The sequence below is a fragment of the Rhinopithecus roxellana genome, chromosome 1, assembly GCF_007565055.1.
Source record: "Rhinopithecus roxellana isolate Shanxi Qingling chromosome 1, ASM756505v1, whole genome shotgun sequence".
Classification (NCBI taxonomy): domain Eukaryota; kingdom Metazoa; phylum Chordata; class Mammalia; order Primates; family Cercopithecidae; genus Rhinopithecus; species Rhinopithecus roxellana.
In genome coordinates this window covers 52,623,701-52,642,521 of record NC_044549.1, presented here as the reverse complement: position 1 = coordinate 52,642,521, position 18,821 = coordinate 52,623,701, and the positions used below count along the sequence as shown (strand labels likewise).

General features: G+C 53.1%; 1 protein-coding gene across 3 annotated transcripts in view; it reads right to left on the bottom strand.

Annotated features, from left to right (window-relative positions):
* NUP210 (nucleoporin 210) overlaps positions 1–18,821 on the bottom strand; it is a 102,420-nt gene that overhangs the window by 21,464 nt on the left and 62,135 nt on the right. For all 3 annotated transcript variants that reach the window (XM_030926731.1, XM_030926827.1, XM_030926774.1), the window contains 9 exons: positions 15,927–16,119; positions 15,568–15,674; positions 14,108–14,212; positions 13,907–14,008; positions 5,211–5,339; positions 4,017–4,144; positions 3,770–3,905; positions 2,235–2,297; positions 1,858–2,037 (listed from right to left, as the gene is read on the bottom strand). In XM_030926731.1, the coding sequence (XP_030782591.1) occupies positions 1,858–2,037; positions 2,235–2,297; positions 3,770–3,905; positions 4,017–4,144; positions 5,211–5,339; positions 13,907–14,008; positions 14,108–14,212; positions 15,568–15,674; positions 15,927–16,119 (1,143 nt within the window). The remainder of the gene's footprint in view (positions 1–1,857; positions 2,038–2,234; positions 2,298–3,769; positions 3,906–4,016; positions 4,145–5,210; positions 5,340–13,906; positions 14,009–14,107; positions 14,213–15,567; positions 15,675–15,926; positions 16,120–18,821) is intronic.

Below are 18,821 nucleotides of genomic sequence, written 5' to 3'. Positions count from 1 at the left end.
TGTGGCGAGAAGGCCCCTCAGGATGACCAGCACCATGCTCCTCTGCCCCGGGAGGCCTGGCTTTGTGGGCGGCTCGCCCTCATGGGCCAGCCACTGCCTCTCCCAAGGCCCCACAGGTCCCAGTCCAGTCCTCTGAGGCTGCCGCCCTGTCTGATCCAGCTGCTCCGGGTTAGCACTGCAGACTTGGGGCCGGGGACTGGTGCCTGCTCTTCCTTAGGCCTGGCTGCCCTCAAGCAACAGGTCTCCAGGCCCTCCCAACCCCAAATCCAGCCTGCCTGTCTCTGACTGAGCAGAGTACAGGGACGAATGCAGGAGCCCTGTAGAGTCTGATCAGAATTTATAACCTCTTTAATTCTTAACTCCACACTCCTATTAATCTGGCCAAAGACTAAGTCTCCTGGCTTCTTCCTAGTGCTGCTGAGTCATGCTGAACTGAGGCTATTAAAACCCTTAGGCCTTTTGCCATGCTCATGCTGAGCCCATCTTCTGAGTCTCATGACTTGGGCTAATGCCTGGCACACAGTAGGTGCTTGATAGAAACCCATTCCCCTCCTGTCACTCATCCTTCTGTTCAGTCTCCTCCTGCTAGCCCTGGCCCACCCCGTGGCCTTGGGGTGCTGGCTGTGTGACCTGGATTGGACAGATGGAACTGGACAAGGGGCCACAGTTGTGAAGCCCCTGCCTGCCCGGGCTCAAGAACATGCCTTTCAGATAGGGCTGGCGGTGCAGCCCCTCCACCTGCCAAGACCACCAGGGCCTTTCCCCAGCACCTCCCCAACTCGCCAGATGGGGGACCTAGAAGGGAGAGTGCCCAGAAAGGTTAGACCACAAAGACAAGGAAAACGCAGGGCCCTGTGCCCCTCTTGCTGAATTTCTAGGACGTTGCCCTTTACCTACGCCCTTAGGAGAAAAACCAGCCAGCTCCTGAGGATGCACTCCTTTTTAGAGAAAAAAAAACATACAGTCTCCTGTGGTCCTGAATGTCACGCTCCAGGAAGCCCATCTGAACTCTGCCCCATCCCTAGCACAGGTTTTTACATCCCCAAGGCTTTCTCTTTGTCTTCAAAATTGATACACACTGGGAAAAGGAGTAAATCAATGAACTCAGTGATCAAAGTCAGCCTCCGAGAACAAGGACTTCCCTGCACCTTGTCTGGGGCGGTGCACTCGCCAGCTCCCGGGGCGCTCTGTTTACAGGCTCTGAACTCAGGACTGCACAGACTGCTTCCAGGGGACCTAGTTCTTATGAGGAATGGGATGACTGACTCTGAAACGGGTTTCTGTCCACAGTTGCATTACACATCACAGAAGGCTCTTCCTACAGACCAAGTTTCTGGCGCAGCTGTGAGTGGAACCCCAAAGCAGCCTTCCAAGATGCTTCAGCAAGTCACTGCTGGCGAAGAAGGTCAGGGAGAATGCAAAGGCCCTGATTTTAGCCCTGAGCCCTGAGAGGACTCAAGGAGATGAAGGCAAAGTGCTCAGAGCAGCGCCTGCTCTCACCACAACTGCCATCATCCTCCACTGGAAGGGCCCTTTGGGGCTGGGGGTTGCTGAACACCCTGCCTCGTAAGGAGCAGCTGGAAGGACTGGGAGACTCAGCCTGGAGAAGAGCAACCACTGGGGGTCTGGGTGCATATTGGCAGGGCTGTCCTGCACTAGGGTCCCGGCAGGGACTGCAGACCCAGGGGGCCGAAGCAGTACCCTTGGAGAGGGGTGGTCCTCAGAGGCAGAACCCAAACACAGTAAAAGAGGCTTTTGGCCCAGGCACAGCTGCCCTGGGAAGCAGTGGGCCCATCGCCAGAGCTGGCCATCCCAGCGGGTTCAGAGAGTGCCGGTCTCCAATAGCATGCCTGTTACCTGAGAGATGATGACCACCTTGCCGGTCTCTGCATCCACTGCCTGCACGAGCCCAGACACAGTGCCGTTCCCGACGGCGAGGCCTCGTACCAGCCCGGCAGCACTCACCAGCGCAACGCTCTCATTGCTGATGGAGAAAAGGATGTTGGACTGAGGCTGGGGGCCGCCCTCGGAGGTGACCTGAACAGGGAGGAAAGAGCGGTGTGTCAGTGCCCGTCATGCCAGGCAGCCCACACCTCCCACTCAGAGAGCCAGGGCCCCAGTGCAGGTGGCTTCTGCCTTCTTCTCCCAGTCACTGCATGCAGAGCCACAGGCAGCGGGAACCGGGTGGTGGCCTGCACTGGGGCTGGAGCAGGACATGGCCTCCCGGCTCTCACCTGCATCGTGGCCCCGATAAGCAGTGTCACCTTCCTGGGCACCAGCCTGAATGGGGGAAAGACCTGTTGGGAGACACAGGAGAGAAAGGACTGCTGTGCCCCAAGCCCATGGCATTGAGCATAACTCACATGCTACATGTTTCATGAGAGGAAAACTTGGGGCATGGACATCACCCCTCTTTGAGCAGTGACCAGAGGGGCCAGGGTCCTGGGCCAGTGCTGGGGGCTGTCTCCTAGTCACTGGCCGAGGCTCCCTGGTTCTCTGGGGTGTGTTCTTCTGTTTGTGACTGTGTTTCACTTTCCCTAGATGCTAAACTCCAAAAGCTGGGCCATCCCCTTGGAGAGATGGCTTTTATGCAGTTAAGCCATCCCCTTAGAGCAGCGGTTCTCAGTGTGTGGTCACTAAGCAGCAATGTCAGCAAGGCTGGGGACACATTAGCAATGTACATCCCCAGCCACCTGGCCTGCGGAGCCAGAGGTAGCCCCACAGGGTAGCCCTGCCGATATGGGAGCACCCAGAGCCCCAGAGGTTGCTCTTCTCCTAGCACACCCTCCGGATTAGCCTGGGAGGAGACCAGGGATGTCAATGCCACTCTGTGGAGCAGGTGAAGCCCCCACCTGCTCCTCCTGCAACCCCTACAAGTGCCTGCCTGGCAGGAGTAGGTGAGTGAACGCAGGAGGTGGCCAGGGTGCTACTTGTGCGGGAGTATCGGTCTCTGCAGCTATGCTATTGATGGGCAGAAACAAATTTCTCATCACCAGAAGAAGAAAGGTGCACCTCCATCTAGAGACACAGATGGCACCCACCTGCTTTGGATCATAGATTAATGACGCTCACCAGCCCCCACGTGGCCCAGACGCAGGGAGGATGCTGGTAGGGCTGGTTTAACGCTGCTGCTGTGTATAGACTTCAGATGATGCCTGGGCCACAACTGCTGTGGCCTATGGCTGCAGTGGGGCTCCTGTCATAACCTAATCTCCCGAGACAGCCCCATACCACACACTGAGCCGGTGCGGGGACCTCAAAGCTCCCCTCATCCAGGAATCACCTACTTCAGGAGTTCCCTTTATGACACCTCTGCTCACGCAGCCCCTGTGACAGGTGCCCAGTGCCCTCAAAGCGCCTGTTCTATGGCTCAGGATCAATAGTTAAGGAGTTCTTGTACACATAAGCCAGCATCTGTCTAAACTTCCACCCAGTCAGTGCTTTCTGGGAATGGTCCTAGTGTGTCCCCTTGCCATGTGACCAGGCACACCCCTTCTCTGAGCCGCACAATCCCCCACGTCACAGAGGAAAAGTAAAGTCACTTGGCCCCCTCCCTCCGGTTCTGCCAGTCCAACTTTGTTGCCTCCCAGAACCCTGGAGCTAGTAACAGCTGCCTTTTGATGAGAGGACATTGTGGCACACAGACTTTTATATGGCTTCTCCACAGTAGCTTCCTGGACTGTACTATAAAGATACCCCCAACTATAAAGACACCTCCAACCCCCAGCACTGGGCTGATCCCACATAGTGTGGGAAAAACCCGTCTTACTTCAATCTGTTGTGGGGCTGAGTTGATTCTCTGTCCAGCTTTATTGGTCACACTTGCAGTTAGACTGGTCTGGCCGATGGTCACGCCGTGGATGAGGAATGTGATGGTGTAGTTGTCAAGGACTTCATCAAGGGCCCTGAAACAGAGGGAAGGGCTGGGACTTCTCCAAGACCACCCCGTGGGAAAGGCTGCAGCTGGGGTCAGCACTGTCTCTGAGGTGCCCTCCTCTGACCCCTAGGGAACTCACACCAATGTAATGATCGGGGAGGCTGCTCGGAGCTTCAGGTCCATGAAGGGGAAGTATTTGGCCAGGAAGGGCTTCTTGTGCAAGTCCAGCACGCGGACATATGCCTTCACTGTCTTCCCAATCTCCACCTGCATCATGGGGACAGAGGTTCAGAGGTGGCCTCCAAAAGACCAATCCTACCATCTATGGTGCCCCATGACTTTCTGAGATAGCATCACCAACCTCAATCCACAGACCTGGGAATCAGGAGAGTCACCCAGGTTGACTTCTGGACTATCAGCTAGTCAGCAAATGAAAATTGATGAGGGGGAGCTTGGGGATACTTAGAGGCATAAATTCCACATTCTACTCTTAAATAACTAATACACTAATTAGGGAGATGAGACACCACTCAGAACAGCAGCATCCAGTAGGAGCTCAATAAATGCTCATTGACTGAACAGCTCACACCTGGCAGTGTATAATATACTAAGAACTTTAGGAAATGAGAATCAGAAATACACAGTGAAGAAACAGATGATTAGCAAACAGCAGTGAAAATGAGACTATAAGAGGAGTATGTGGGGCTGGGCAGAGCATATTAGCTTCTTAAGAAGCCTAAGTCGCATGAACACTCCCCTTTTAATTACCAGCCCTTCTATCCACTGAGGAACCTGATCGCAACCCTCTGGAAGCCCAGCTTCAGTTACCTCAGATATTTGGAGTAATAAAAATTCCCTATTGATGTGAAAGATAAACCGAGATCTATTCCTTGTCTCTTTTTTCCACGGTGCTTGGCATGGGTGAGTTGTGCTCATTTGCCACTGAAACCCCAGAGAACCCAAAACCTATATTCTGGGAAGAAAATTCATGCTCAGCAGGGCATGTGCCTGGCTGGTTAATAACCTATACTGGCCAGAAGACATGGAATTCCCAGGTCATGGCTAATTTAGAGACAACTTCCAGCAGGATTTACTGCCAGATTTATCCCTCGTGGGGATATCACCTGGGAGGAAGAAGTCCCTTACTGAAGGGACTCTGGATCCTCCACATGGGGTGAAGGAGATGGGAGAAAGCTCTGCAAGCTCACAGGGGAAGGGATGCACACTCCAGGAGCAAAAAGCAAAGGCCATGTGGAACATTCTTCCCACAGTCCCCTCCCTCCCAGTTCCTCCAGGTCAGCCGAGGGTGCCCCGTCATGAAGCTTCCACTGACCTTGTCTACCACACGGATGTACAGCTCCTGAATGTCCGACACGTAAACCACAGCCTTGGCTGGGGCTGGGAAGATGAGGCACAAATCATGGATCATGATGGTGGATGAGCCCGGGAGCAAAGGGTGCACCTGCAACATTGGGGCAGTGGTGGAGGGGTGGGTACTGGGTTATGCAGCTGCAGGGCGCCCCCCTGCTCAGGTCCGTGAGCAGCACCTCGCCCTCAGCACAGCCTATCACCTCATGGGATGCCAGTGGCAGAGCCCTCCAGGCCAGCACTGGGAAGCAGTGGACAAGGGAAATCCTATACCAGATAGTGCCTTACCCACCTCTCGTCATGAGCCCCACTGCTGGCCAGGAGATGGGCTTGGGATATAACACATTAGTGCCAGGCTGGATCTCACAGAGCATTGATCTCCACTTGCACATTTTACAAAGAGAAGAAAATGGAAGCTGCTCCAAGGGGGCCAGTCAGCAGCCTTGGGACATGCACCAACTTCAGGGCAGAGTGAGGAGGCAGTCCCAGGATGCCACATCCTGAGCTGGCCACCTGCTGCTGCAGCCCTGGTGGTAGAGAAGCACTCTGTGGGGTCTTCTGTGAAACTGCAAGTCAGGGGCTGGCAGAAAACGAGGCAGATGCTTTCCAATGGCAGCTTGCACAGGAAGTCTCAATCACACTGACGGAACCACAGAGCCTGGGAGCCAAGGCCACCCCAGTGTGAGCTATGTGCATCTCGCTCATCTTTGTGTCTCATCACATCCCCAGCTCTGTGTGAAGCAGTGACTGCCAAGGTGTTGTGAGTGAATGAACAAATCAGAGCTAGTTTTTTCCAGCTTTTTCACTGCCAAAGACCCTTTTAACATTTATTTATTGTATTTATTATTTTTAGAGACAGGGTCTCACTCTGTCCCCAAGGCTGGAGTATAGTGACGGGATCACAGCTCACTATAACCTCAAACTCCTGGGCTCAAGGCAAGAGCCCACCTTCTAATCCTTTTCTCTCTACCCACTTTTAGGGATTCTACCTTCAAGACTCTCTCCCCTAAGAAAGTACAGCACAATCACCCTCTGATGCTGCAGAAGATGGGCATTCACACAAGTAACGTGTCTGTTTATGATGGAATTCACACAGCTTGTCTTACTGCTTAGACGCATATTTCACCCAGGTGGTCTTGGAGCTGGGCAAGCAGGGACAGGCCATGAGGCGAGTCCAGCCAGCTGCCCCACCCACTCCTCTATCTGGGCCTGGCTTTGTTGCTTGCTCTTTGTGGTCTCGTATTCAAGGGGTGGGGAGCAAGGGGTTTTAAAGTAAGCACTTCAGGGTTTGAAAAGCTAGAGTTTCAATATCAAGAAGCTACAAAAATAAAATAAAATAAAAATAAGGTTTCTGACCCAAAGGTGACAACCAAATAGGATCACATCACACCCAACATCAACCTTTCAACAACTGCCCAGTGCTCTGAGAATGAGCTCAAAGCCTTAGCACACCCTGTAAAGCCTGGTATGGCCCGGCCCCTGCCTCCGCTCCAGAATCCACGCATAGCACACTCCCCCACTACACTTATGCTCCAGCCACGCAGGCCTTCTCTCTCACTCATACAGACAGCTAGCTGCTGCCTGCCTGCCTCCGGACCTCGAAGCCCATCTTAAAGACCTGGACTGTTTCCCCAGCCTCCACCTGCTGGCTCCAAGTCATCCTTCAGGCCCAGGTCCAGTGTCTTTCCTCAGAACAGTCTTCCCTCATCCATGTCAGCTCCTCCAGCACCTCTCCCCTCTCTCGGGGGCTGGGCCTGCCAGGTGCCATCAGTGTTGATGGGACCCACAGTACACTCGGCCTTCCCCTCCAGGCTGTCACCAGCACTCACATGCCCTTGGGACTCAGCTCAGCATCTGGTACAGTCTAGCCTCCTATAAGCATGCCTTGATTGGATGAAGATCCAGGGCCGCTGCTCTGAGTAATTCTGGATAAGGTCATGGAACCTGGTACTCCAGCCTGCTCAGCTTTACAGAGTAAAACCAGCTTTGTTAAGACTTGGAAATTCTGAAAATCGCCTGCAAACCTAATGGACCTTCACTTATTTGGAAAGTGCTGATTCTGGTCCAACCTCTTCAATGTACAAATGAGTTAACTGAGGCCCAGATGACGGGACAAGGATATGGCTTTGAAAAGGCAGAGCTGAGGATAGAACCAAATACCCTAACTCCCAATTTAGGCTCCTCCCTCAACTCTGCACTTCCCAGGGGAATGGGGCTGGAGGCCTCCTGCAGCCAGGACGGAACTACGGTGCTGGGGAGGAGGGAGAGTGGACAAAAGCAAAGGCCTAGCTGAGAAGAGCCCAAGCCCACGGCTGGCTGGCGGTATGGAGGATCAACAAGCTGGCCCGAGCTACACACACCACCCGTGTAATGATATCATTATGTGTATATCAATTATATCACTATGTGTACATCAATGATATCATTGTGTGTATATCAATACACAAAAAGCATGCCTGGGTTATTCCACACAATGACTTACAGTAGGTGAATAAAGATCCCGGAGTAGACGTCATGCTTATACTACAAAACAATAGCTTTGTGACTGGAGCCATCGCCACATGAGCCTAGTGTCAAGTATGGGCTGAGAAGCAGGGTCCAGGAGCCACCAGGTTTCTGGTTTTGCTGGGGCTGATTCACCCCAGGTTATTACATTTCTCTCAAAGAAAACTCATTGAAAAATTACAGAGAGTAATGAGAGCTTTCTTTGAGAACCCAATTTAAGTCTCCAACCTGAAACTCCTACTATAGTTACTGCTGTCAGGAGTGGGCAGGTCCCTCACAATGTGAAGAAATTCCATAGTGCACCGACTGAGGAGCCTCACACAGGGCAACACAGGGTAATGCAGGGAAGGGCTTTTTCTCTTTCTTTTTTCTCCTTTAGAAGAACCACTTGCCCTTTTTAAACAAAGACCTAAAATGGCAGTGGGGAAATCAATTGCTCTTCCACTCGATTTCCCAGGGGATGGGCATCCAGCCACCATTTCTGGAGCCCTCGAAGCGTGGCCTGCTCCTCAGGCTGGTGCACAGTGGCTAAGTGTACCCCACAGAGATGCTGTAAGGGGGCGCCCACTAGGCCACTCTGGAGGCTTGGGTAATGGAGGGCACTTGGCCGCTAGCTGGTGGCAGAGCGGAACCCTGCACCCGCTCCTAACTACACTGTGCATGGTGGCTCACACCACACAGCTTCTCTGTGCTTTCCAGACACATCTGCTTCTTGACTGACACACAGGAGAACGTTTGCAAGGGGAAGGAGGTAGTGGTGACCCATGCCCAGAATGAATTTTAATTTCTGAGTGTTGAAGGTGCCACCTGAGAACATTGGGAAACACTGAGCCGAGGGGAAAGTTCTGTCAAGTCAGAGATGAGATGACAAATGTGTCATTGCTCATTAAGACGCTGAGTGCAGCCAGAGGCAGCTCTGCATACGTGGGGGCTGAAACTGTCAAATACCTCAGAGCTTGCCAGGCCCCAAGGCTCTGCCCACATCATCTCAGCCCCCACTTCCTGGAGCCCTGATCACATTTCAGACTTGTCCCCTGACAGGTGGCGAGTGCAGGGGATAAGGGACCTTGCAGCTATTTTTGAATGTCACGGAGCCATCGGCTTCCATTTCCTGCAGGCTGCTTATCAATGTCACGTGATGGGCCAGACAGTGCCAAGTGAGTGTGCCCCTGATTACCCACCCTCAAGGCCAGCAGGTAAGGACCTAAGGTTACATGAAAATCACAGGCACTGAGTGGGGCCCTGGCCTGGGCGCTGGATGAAACTTCACACAGGCACCTGGCCAGCCCTGTGATCTTCCCAAGGGCGAGGACTGGGGACGTGGACTACTGTCCACAGATCAGTCTCAGGGAAAAGGGGGATGCACCTGACTTCAGGCCCTGCAGTTGCCAACCACTCCCCACTCATCCTGGACACGCATCCTCACCTGAACAATGGCCCCATGTCTGGCTGCGCCTCACAGGACCCAGGAGATGGAGAGATGCAGCCACAGCTCACAGGAGCTGGGCCCCCTGGCTTCATTCTCTCCTGAATCAGCAGTGCCCAGCACAGCACCTGGCACACGATAAGCACTCCAGTGTCGCTGAGTGCACAAATTAATGGGAAATGTAAAGTGCCCAGCAGGCTCCTTCCCCTGCTCTGGTCATCTCATGGGTTCTGCCTGGAGGACTTGATTGAAACGTAAAGAATCATTGAGAAGGAAACCCTAGGTTTAAATAGGATAAACACTCCCATGTGCAAACCAGCCAAAAACAAAATAAAGGCCCTTACAGAGAGTTCTGGGGCTGTGTGAGCAAAATCCATCACAGCCCTGCATAGCCCATGCCCACTGTGTAGGGATAAATACCTCCACAGGACCCCTGCTGCGTGAGCCCCAGGGAGCCCCCCAGAGACACTCCAAAGCCACAATGCCCACAAGCCATCTTTGCGTGCTGAATATGTATCAACAGGAAGGAAAGAAACCCTTTCTGTGAGCTAACCAGGGAGCGCCGGGGGCTTGTCTATCTCTGTGCTGCTGCTCAGCAGCTGGAAAAAGCCACAGCCACGTGTAGACAACCCTCAGAAACAGCCGCCTGCAACTGTTTCTGAAGCAACCAGGACCTGCTGCTGACGTCAATACTCCCTGGAAAATTCCTCCTGCAGGCTTCAGAAGAGACCAGAGGAACCAGGGCCCGATTGGAGTTGCGAGGGTCTTTGGCACAAGCCTGAAATGAAGGGAGGTGAAGACCCCAGTGGGCAGGGCGCCTCCATGGAAGGAAACTTCTGGACCAGAGCAGTTCGCAGGGCCTGTGGCATGGGCTGCTGCTTGCCATAGGGGAGACTCGTCCCGGGTCCTGCCTGCAATGGGCACTCTGTGTCACTTAACCCGGCCAGGGGCCATTCCACAATCCAGAAAGAGAGTGCCAGAGCTCTCCTGTGGCCACGTGTAAAACAGAACTGCAGAGACACTGCTAGAATTGCAGCATTTTAGGATTCAAGAGGGGTTTAAAAGTCTCCTGGGAGACTTGACTCCTATGGTGGAATCCCACCTTGAGTCTTTCAGACAAGTGTCCCAGCTTCTGCTCAAATGCCTCCAGAGACAGGGAGCTCACTATCTACAGCGGCAGCCTAGTTCATCACCAACCTCGAGGAACTCTTGTTCCTGGAGAAAAGGTCTCCCTCTGGTCACAAGTCTACCCTCAGGGCTTGCACAAAATGATAGGTGCAAGGTAAATGTGAATGAGAGCGTGCCCTGGTTTCACTGGCACTGTACACATTTTCCCTAACTTGGAACTCAACGGGGAAGTTTTTATTAATTTCTAAAAGTAAACAAAACAAGGCATATGTCAAGCAGTCAGAATTAAGATGTAAGGTTCTCACTGGCATGGCTGGAGGAAGAGCTGGGGAATTGTTCTTTCTTCTATGAGGGGATAAGAATGCTTAGGGGACACTGCCTGTGGTCTCAGGCTCCTTGCCTCCTCCAGCGTCCTCCAACCACACGCGTGATCCCAAGTGTTGAGGGCGTCTTGCTATCCAAGGGTCTGCCTCTGGGAAGAACAGGAACAGCGGGACTCCCTCCCCCTCCCCGAGGCACAGCACTGAGAAAGCATCCTCTACGCAAGACAGCTGGAGACTAACATCAAACACTGAAGGAAGGTTTTCGAAATCACCCCAAACACCAAACAAAAAAACTGAATTAAAAAACTTATTAAACAGAGGGTGTTTCACACAAAAATAGAGATCTCTATTTTCTCTTGAAAGGGCTCACACCCCCACACGTCAAAAACCAGCCGGAGGTGCCAGTTCTGCAGGACAGTGTAAGGAGGCCACAGGCTTCCCCATGAAACACACACACAGCCGTTTAAAATCTCTGGGATGGTTCCAAGGGCACACAGCAAATGAAGAAGCGTTTACTAGAGAAAACCTGCTAACATCTGGGAAGAACAAGGGCCTGTGGAATGTGAAATAAGATGCCCGTCCTCCCCGACCTCCACCCCAGTGAGGTGGGGCTCCACTCCCGACTGGTTCCTCCAAGATCACAGGATTCCCTCACCCCCAGCTCTTGGTCAGGGGATTAGTTTCCTAGGAGGGGCAGGTGTCAGTTTTTCTTTTCTTATCATGCCCCCAGCTACAGCTTGCTGAGACTGAGTCCCAGGAAAGTGGGCTCAGAGGTGGGGGCTTCCATCTTCCACCCACCTTCCGCCATTCGTGGGATAGAGGCTCTGCCTTGGGTGCAGCACCCGTGAGAATACTGGGGCCTGGTCGCCCTTCCCCGGCTCATGGGGTGGGGTTCCCTGCTAAGAGAGGCCAGCCGAGGAACACTGGGGCTGCTGCCCCACTCACCAAGGGCCCAGCTCCTAACGTGCTGGTGTCACCAGAGAGAGATGCACCACTGTGCCCAGCACCATAGCTCTGGCTCAGAGTTTGCCTGGAAAAGCAGCTGGTGCACAGAGGCTAAATGCACCCAGAAAACAGACGGTGTGAGTTGCTCCTAAAGGAACTGACTTCATGTGCAGCAGAGCTTGGAGAAGTCCAAGCCTAAGCGCACTCTCCAAAACAGTGGAGGTTGTGCTGAAAGGCAACAGGGAGGCGACAGAGAGTCCAGGAGGTGGGGACTACACTGGAGGCTGGCAAGTTTGCCAGAGAGACACAGAAAAAGAGAGAGCTGGGAAGAGCTCTCCTGGGGTCAGAACAAACCTTAAACATCTTCTAGGGAAAGGGTCCCTTCAAAGGATCCTGAATAGGATTGGACTGAGTTGTGTAGGAATATGTGCCCCAGGGAATTACTGAAGACAGTGGAGCAATCAGCCTCAATTAGTGGAGCTCAACAGTTGAGTGGTCAGTGAAAGACAGCCAAAAAAAGCCCTGCAAAGGCCACAGTCATCCCAGAGCGACAAAGGACATACCAAGGTGTTATCCCCTAAGAGCAATATCAGAGACTTCTTACTGGGAAAAAGTGTGTGTGCGTGAGTGTGTGCGTGTTCAGCAAAATAACAAGGCCAGTCACTAAAGAAGTAAACAAGCAAATATCAATAACAAGCTCCAATGTGGGGATGGGGGATCAGTACCCAGAGTTTCTATAATACATTACCTAAAATGTCCAGTTTCCAACAATTATAGGACATGAAAACAAATAAACAAACAAACAAACAGGAAAACATGACCTGTACTCCAGAAAAAAGGCAGATGACAGAAACTGTCTATGAGGGCCACCAGAGATCAGATTCACCAGGCAAAGCCTTCCAACCAAACAATGATGAAGGGAGTAAAGGAAGATTTGATAACAATGTCATATCAAACAGAGAATATCAATAAAGAGGTAAAAGTTAGAGGAAAAAAAGAACCAAACAGAAATTCTTAAGTTGAAAAGTATAATAGCTGAAATGAAAAATTCACCAGAAGGGCACAAGAGTAGATTTAAACTGGCAAAAGAAAGCATTAGCAAACTTGAAGATGGACTGCCATCTTACATTAGCAATATGAAAAAACATAAACACTTAAAATAACATAATAAAAGCAGAACACTAAATTCTTCCATGCCACAAGCACAGCTAAGTCAATGCTTGCAAGAGTAGGGAGAGGGTCAAGAGAGAAACACAGGAAAACAGAGAAAGGTCAGACATCTTTTAAAAGCAATTTTCTTTATGGCTGTTACAGTGCTCCTTATGGAATAATATTTTAATTTTTTTTTTTTTTTTTTTTTTTTTTTTTTGAGACGGAGTCTCGCTCTGTCGCCCAGGCTGGAGTGCAGTGGCCGGATCTCAGCTCACTGCAAGCTCCGCCTCCCGGGTCCACGCCATTCTCCTGCCTCAGCCTCCCGAGTAGCTGGGACTACAGGCACCGCCATCTCGCCCGGCTAATTTTTTGTATTTTTTTAAGTGGAGACGGGGTTTCACTGTGTTAGTCTCGCCCTCCTGACCCTGTGATCCGCCCGCCTCGGCCTCCCAAAGTGCTGGGATTACAGGCTTGAGCCACTGCGCCCGGCCCTGTATTTTTTAGTAGAGACGGGGTTTCACCATGTTAGCCAGGATGGTCTCGATCTCCTGACCTCGTGATCTGCCCGTCTCGGCCTCCCAAAGTGCTGGGATTACAGGCTTGAGCCACCGCGCCCGGCCTATTTTAATTAATTAAAGGATTGATTGAAAGGAAACCATTAGGTAACTAACAGTTTGTGGACATGGAATAAAAATCACAAAAGTTTCATGAGAATGACTAAAGTTGTAGAATAAATCAGAGAATCTAAAGACCTTGCTAATTACAGCTGATGTGACTAAGTGCCAGCTTTTGTTTTTATGGAGACTAGGGTCTGGGTTTCTCACCCAGGTCTGCTGCCCAGGCTGGAGCATGACCTCTGCTCAATGCACCCCTCAACCTCCTGGGCTCAAGCAATCCTCCTGCCTCAGGTTCTTGTGTAGCTGGGACCACAGGCCTGTGCTACCATGCCCAGCTAATCTTTTGATTTTTCTTATTGGTTTTGTAGAGACAGGGGTCTCACTATATTGTCCAGGCTGGTCTTGAACTCCTGAGCTCAGGTGATGTTCCTGCCTAGACCTCCCAAAGTTCTGGGATTCCGAGTGTGAGCCAAGTGCTAGCTTTCAAAATAATCAATCAATTAACCACGCAACGGCCCAGATAAGGAATGAAAACCAACAGTGGGGACTGATGGCCCAAGCTTACCATGGCGACACCCCTGGCCTCCTGGTAGGCCACCTTGACAACATCTGCGGTGCTGGTGTTGAGGAAGAAGTAACCTGAGCCTTCCCTGACACGGAGCTCCGCCTGCAGGAGGTAGATGCAGGGAGGGTTGGGCCGCATGTAGGAGGGCGAGGAGTCCCCCCATGGGTCTCGCCCAGGAAGGTGGCAGGGCAAGGACTGTACCTGGACGCCAGGGTGGTTGTAGATGGTCACCTCTTCCGGGCTCACCCTCACGTCCTCCACCAGGATGAGCTCTATGGAGGCTGACACAGGCACCAGAGGGTCATGCTGAAGGGCAAGGGCAAGGCCATCAGATCCAGGAGGACATGATTAGGCCGCCCCTCAGGAAGAGCAGGCCCAAAGGCCCTAGGGCCTGGCCTTTCTCCCAGCCACAAGCCCCTGGTGCTCCTGAGCCCAGTAGAATGGCCACAGACCCTTTGAGGCCTCCCTTCAGCCTCCTGAGGTGGAGTGAGTTGCTGGCTTCTCCACTCCAGACTGAGGAGGGGGTTGGCAGCAATCCAGCTTAGAAGATGACACGCCAACCCACCAGGCCCCAGTGGTTGGCAACTCACACACACGCCCTGCCCTTTAGGACCTCACAGCAAAGGGCTAGCTTTGGAGTGTGTGGCCGCCGGCCAGGCTGGGCATCGGGGGAGGGCCCCCTGGAAGAGTGGCCAAGGCTGGCTCAGGAGAGGAACCCTCATCCCCTAGGGTGGCACATGACCCACCAAGCTCTGCTTCCCACCATGTGTCACACAAGGGAGCCACCCAGATCTGAGGTCCCCAGGAGGTCATGTGTTTGAGCACCTCCTCGGGGCTGCAGGTGTGCCAGGCACTCAGGGTGCAGCAACTGCCCGCAGGGAGAGGTGACTCCAATGCACGGATGGAAGAGCAAGAGTGAGTCAATGACAGGAAGGCGTGCAGTGTGGGTGACAAGGACAAGGACGGTGTCTGCAAGGGAGAGCAGCTCTCAGGGGAACAGAGACTGCAAGAGGAGGAAGCCCGAGTGACTCAGCAATGAGGGGTGGGGGGACATCAGGGCAGAGGGAGGAAGTGCAAAGTCCTGGGGGGAACACGTCAGGGTGCTCAGGCATCAGGCAGGAGGCCATGATGCCCCCTACTCCCAATAAAGGGACTCCTGGTGCCAGTGAGGACTGAGCCATCAGGGACAGGCACAGGTGTGCCCCTTTAGCGACTACCTCCCTCCAGGCCAGCCTCCCCAGTGCTGCCCCCATAGGGTCCCAGCCTCTTTCAAAGTTTGCTCCCAGGATGACAATAGAAGTGCCTCATCCTGGCATTTAGGAGCCCTGGGAATCCAGTCCCACCTTCTCCTTCCAACCTGTACCTGCTGCCTCCACCTTATTCAAGACCTGTTTTCTCATGGCTATACCTCCCATGAGGTGGCTGTCATCCAAGAAGGCCTGTTCTTGAGGAGCCCTTCCCATTCCCACCTCCAATGTATCTATTGGTCCCCTACTATTAATAGCAGTGCCTCTCCTAGGGCCTCCAAGAGGCTGGGGTCGGGGAGCGGTGGTCGAGAAGATAGTGACTCGGGACACTGTGACACCCAGTGGAATTTAAGCAGAAGTAGGAGGCTTGCTCTGCTACCCATAGCCCACCCACCACTGGGCCCTGGGAGATACCGGCTGCTTTGTTCTGGCAGCGATGAGGTGGGACTCCTGGTAGCCAGTGGCAGTGGCAGTGATGGCTGTGGTTCCTGATGCCTCGTGAACCAAAATGGCTTGCAAACCTGAGACCAGGAAGAGGGAAGCCACCGTTGGATGTTTGCCCATCACCACCCCTGAAGCAGCCCCTCCCTCCTTCTGATTTGCAGTTTTGAATCTGAAAACAGAAAACTGTGTATGTTGAAACTACGTGGATTGTTAAGAGTTAACAGGACCTAAGCGCAGATAACTAAGCTCCCACGGGTACTGGCCCACCCTGGCAGGCTTCCTGTCTGGTCTCTGTTCTGCCTGGGCCATTGGGCTAGCACCCAGCTCACCGTGCAGTTTCTTTTGGCCACTCTCATCATCCTGGGACACCAGCTGCATGGGCAGCTCAGGCTCGATGCTGGCCAACACTGGCCTGGTGGACTCCCACTGGATGCTCAGAGAGCTGAAGTTGTCGAACCGGCGGCCCTCCTGGTCGTAAGCAGCCAGATCCAGCAGGGGGTTACGGTGGCTGGAGACTGGGACCTGCAGAGGACACAGGTCAGATGCTGTGGTCACAACCAGGACTGGACCTGGACACTGACCATGCAGTGCACTCTGAGGCCAGCAGCTGCCCTGTGGGCTCTTGGGGGTGCTGGTGAGGGAATGGGATGAGCCAGAAAGCAATCCTCACTATTGCCACCCACCAGGTCCCACCATGGCCCTGTCCAAGCTGGCCTCTGGCTCCAGAACACAGCTCTCAATGGAATGAGAACCACTAGGGGGCGTTCAGCAACAGTGGAGGCATTTCTGGCTGTCCCTACTGATGAGTCAGGGGGTTGCCACTGGCATCTAGTTGGGAGAGGTCCATGATGCTGCTTAACACCCTGTAATACACAGGACAGCCCCCCACAGGAACTATTTCCCCAAGTGTCAACAGTGCTGAAGCCGGGAACTCCAACCCTGACCTACTACTGTGGGCAGGCTGCTCTCCTTCCCCTCTGCCCTCACCTTTCCAAATGATTGCCACCCCCCACCCAGGCACATGTCAGTGCCTCTAGGATGGCCCCACTAGTGGTTTCACAGGAATGCAGATTCCAACGCCAAAGATGTCCCAGAGCCACCAGGTTTGCACAGCTCCTTTCAAAGTGGAATACTCGCCCGATCCTTCAATGTCCCAGGAAGGTAGGAAGGGCCATCCCCATGTGAAGGAAGCACAAGTCCAGGCAGGGAAAGGAGCTCATCCAAGGAGGTTTGGGATGGGAGCTCCAGGCTGCAGGTCCAAATCCTGGATTCCCACCACTCTGGCGTGATCTCTCGCTCTCCAAGCAGACTCTCCCCATAGAAACCGGCTGAATCAAGCCTCTTTCCTGTGGACTATCCCCTCCTTCTCTGGCCACATGGCGTGGGGGCAATGTGGGCAGGGCCACAAAGCAGAGGCCAAGTGTGTCTGACCCCACAACTTGGACTGAGTCCCAGCTCTACCTCTCAGTGTCCAGGCAAGTTATGAACTCCTTGAGCCTCAGTTTCTCCAGCTGTGACACACAAAGCACAACCGAGCCCATCTTCTAGGATGTGGATTTAAATATGGGGACTGCGAGGGCATTTTAGAGAGCCTTCCTACACGTGGGTAGGAAAGGGGGCAGCCATGAGCATCATTCACAAACGGCCAGTTTTCCATTCGGGGAGAGGGGGGTCCCACAGGAAGAACTACCCTTCTCTCACCCTCTGGTTAGAAGTGACCGAGGTACGGCCGGGTGTGGTGGCTCACGCCTGTAATCCCAGCACTTTAGGAGGCCAAGGTGGGTGGATCACGAGATCAGCAGATTGAGACCATCCTGGCTAACACGATGAAACCCCGTCTCTACTAAAAATACAAAATAATTAGCCGGGCGTGGTGGCGGGTGCCTGTAGTCCCAGCTACTTGGGAGGCGAGGCAGAAGAATGGCGTGAACCTAGGAGGCGGAGCTTGCAGTGAGCAAAGATGGCGCTACTGCACTCCAGCCTGGGCGACAGAGCAAAGAAAAAAAAAGAAGTGACCGAGGCACTTGCTCTAGCCAGTGAAATGTGAAATGGGACTAGGGGGAAGCTTCACTGCCAGATCCCGACCTGCCACATTCCCTTTCTCTCCACAGTGGCACCTGCCATAATCAACATGGTGGCTGCTCCACAGCCCATGTTTTGGAATGAAGATCACAATGACACAAAGCAGGGTCTCCCAGCCAACCAGAGAGGCTCATGCAGCATGGGCAAGAGGTGAGCTTGTGCCATATGAAGCTATGGGATGTTGGCTTGTTTGCTGTGGCAGCCTGGCTAGGCCCAGCCTGTCCGACTGATACAGTCACAAAACACCCTACCTGCACCATGAGGGCTCCTCTCAATTCCTTTTAGCTCTCTTGCCCCCACAGAACACTTGATTCAAGCAGGCTACAAGTTCTTAATCCACACCCTGCTCAAAGTAGGCCAGCACCATCAGCAGGCATGCAAAGGTCTCATCATTATTCATAATATAGAAGCTGGGAGTGTGGGCAGAGGCTGCAGGGACCTATCCTAGGTGCTCCATGGCTCCCCCAGATGCAACCCAGGCTGGAAAACCAATGCTCCTCCAGGGAAGGAAATTGACACTGGCCAAGCACATGTGCAAGCTAGCTGACCCATTTGAGGCAACATAAACCCCATTTTACAAACAGGGAGGCTGAGGTCCAGGGACATTAAATGTTAAATGACTTGTCCAAGGTCACACAGGTTTAGGGATGGAACTCAGCTGGTCTGATTTTAGAGCCCAAGGACCTCCCCTGACTCAGTGTGGTCAATCTCTGGTGCCTCATCTGGGGGCAGCCCCACTCAAGTCCCTAATCAGTCCCATGCAACTAGTGCCCACTCACAGTAAGCAAGCCACACGCTAGAGGACCTGCTCGGAGGGCCAGGGTCGGGCTGAGCCTGGCTCCATCTTGTCATTCTGATCAGTCAAGTCCATTCTGGTGTCTCTCCTCACCAATAATTTAATCTGCAAACACATCTTGGGTAGCTTCTGAAGTTGGAGAGTATAAAATTACCTTGATCCTGCACCCAGGCTGTATTGCAGGGATATATCTTTCTCAAAGTTCCCTAATGACTGGCTAGGCATGGTGACTCATGCCTGTAATCCCAACACTTTGGGAGGCTGAAGCGGGCGGATCACAAGGTCAGGAGTTCGAGACCAGCCTGACAAATATGGTGAAACCCTGTCTCTACTAAAAATACAAAAA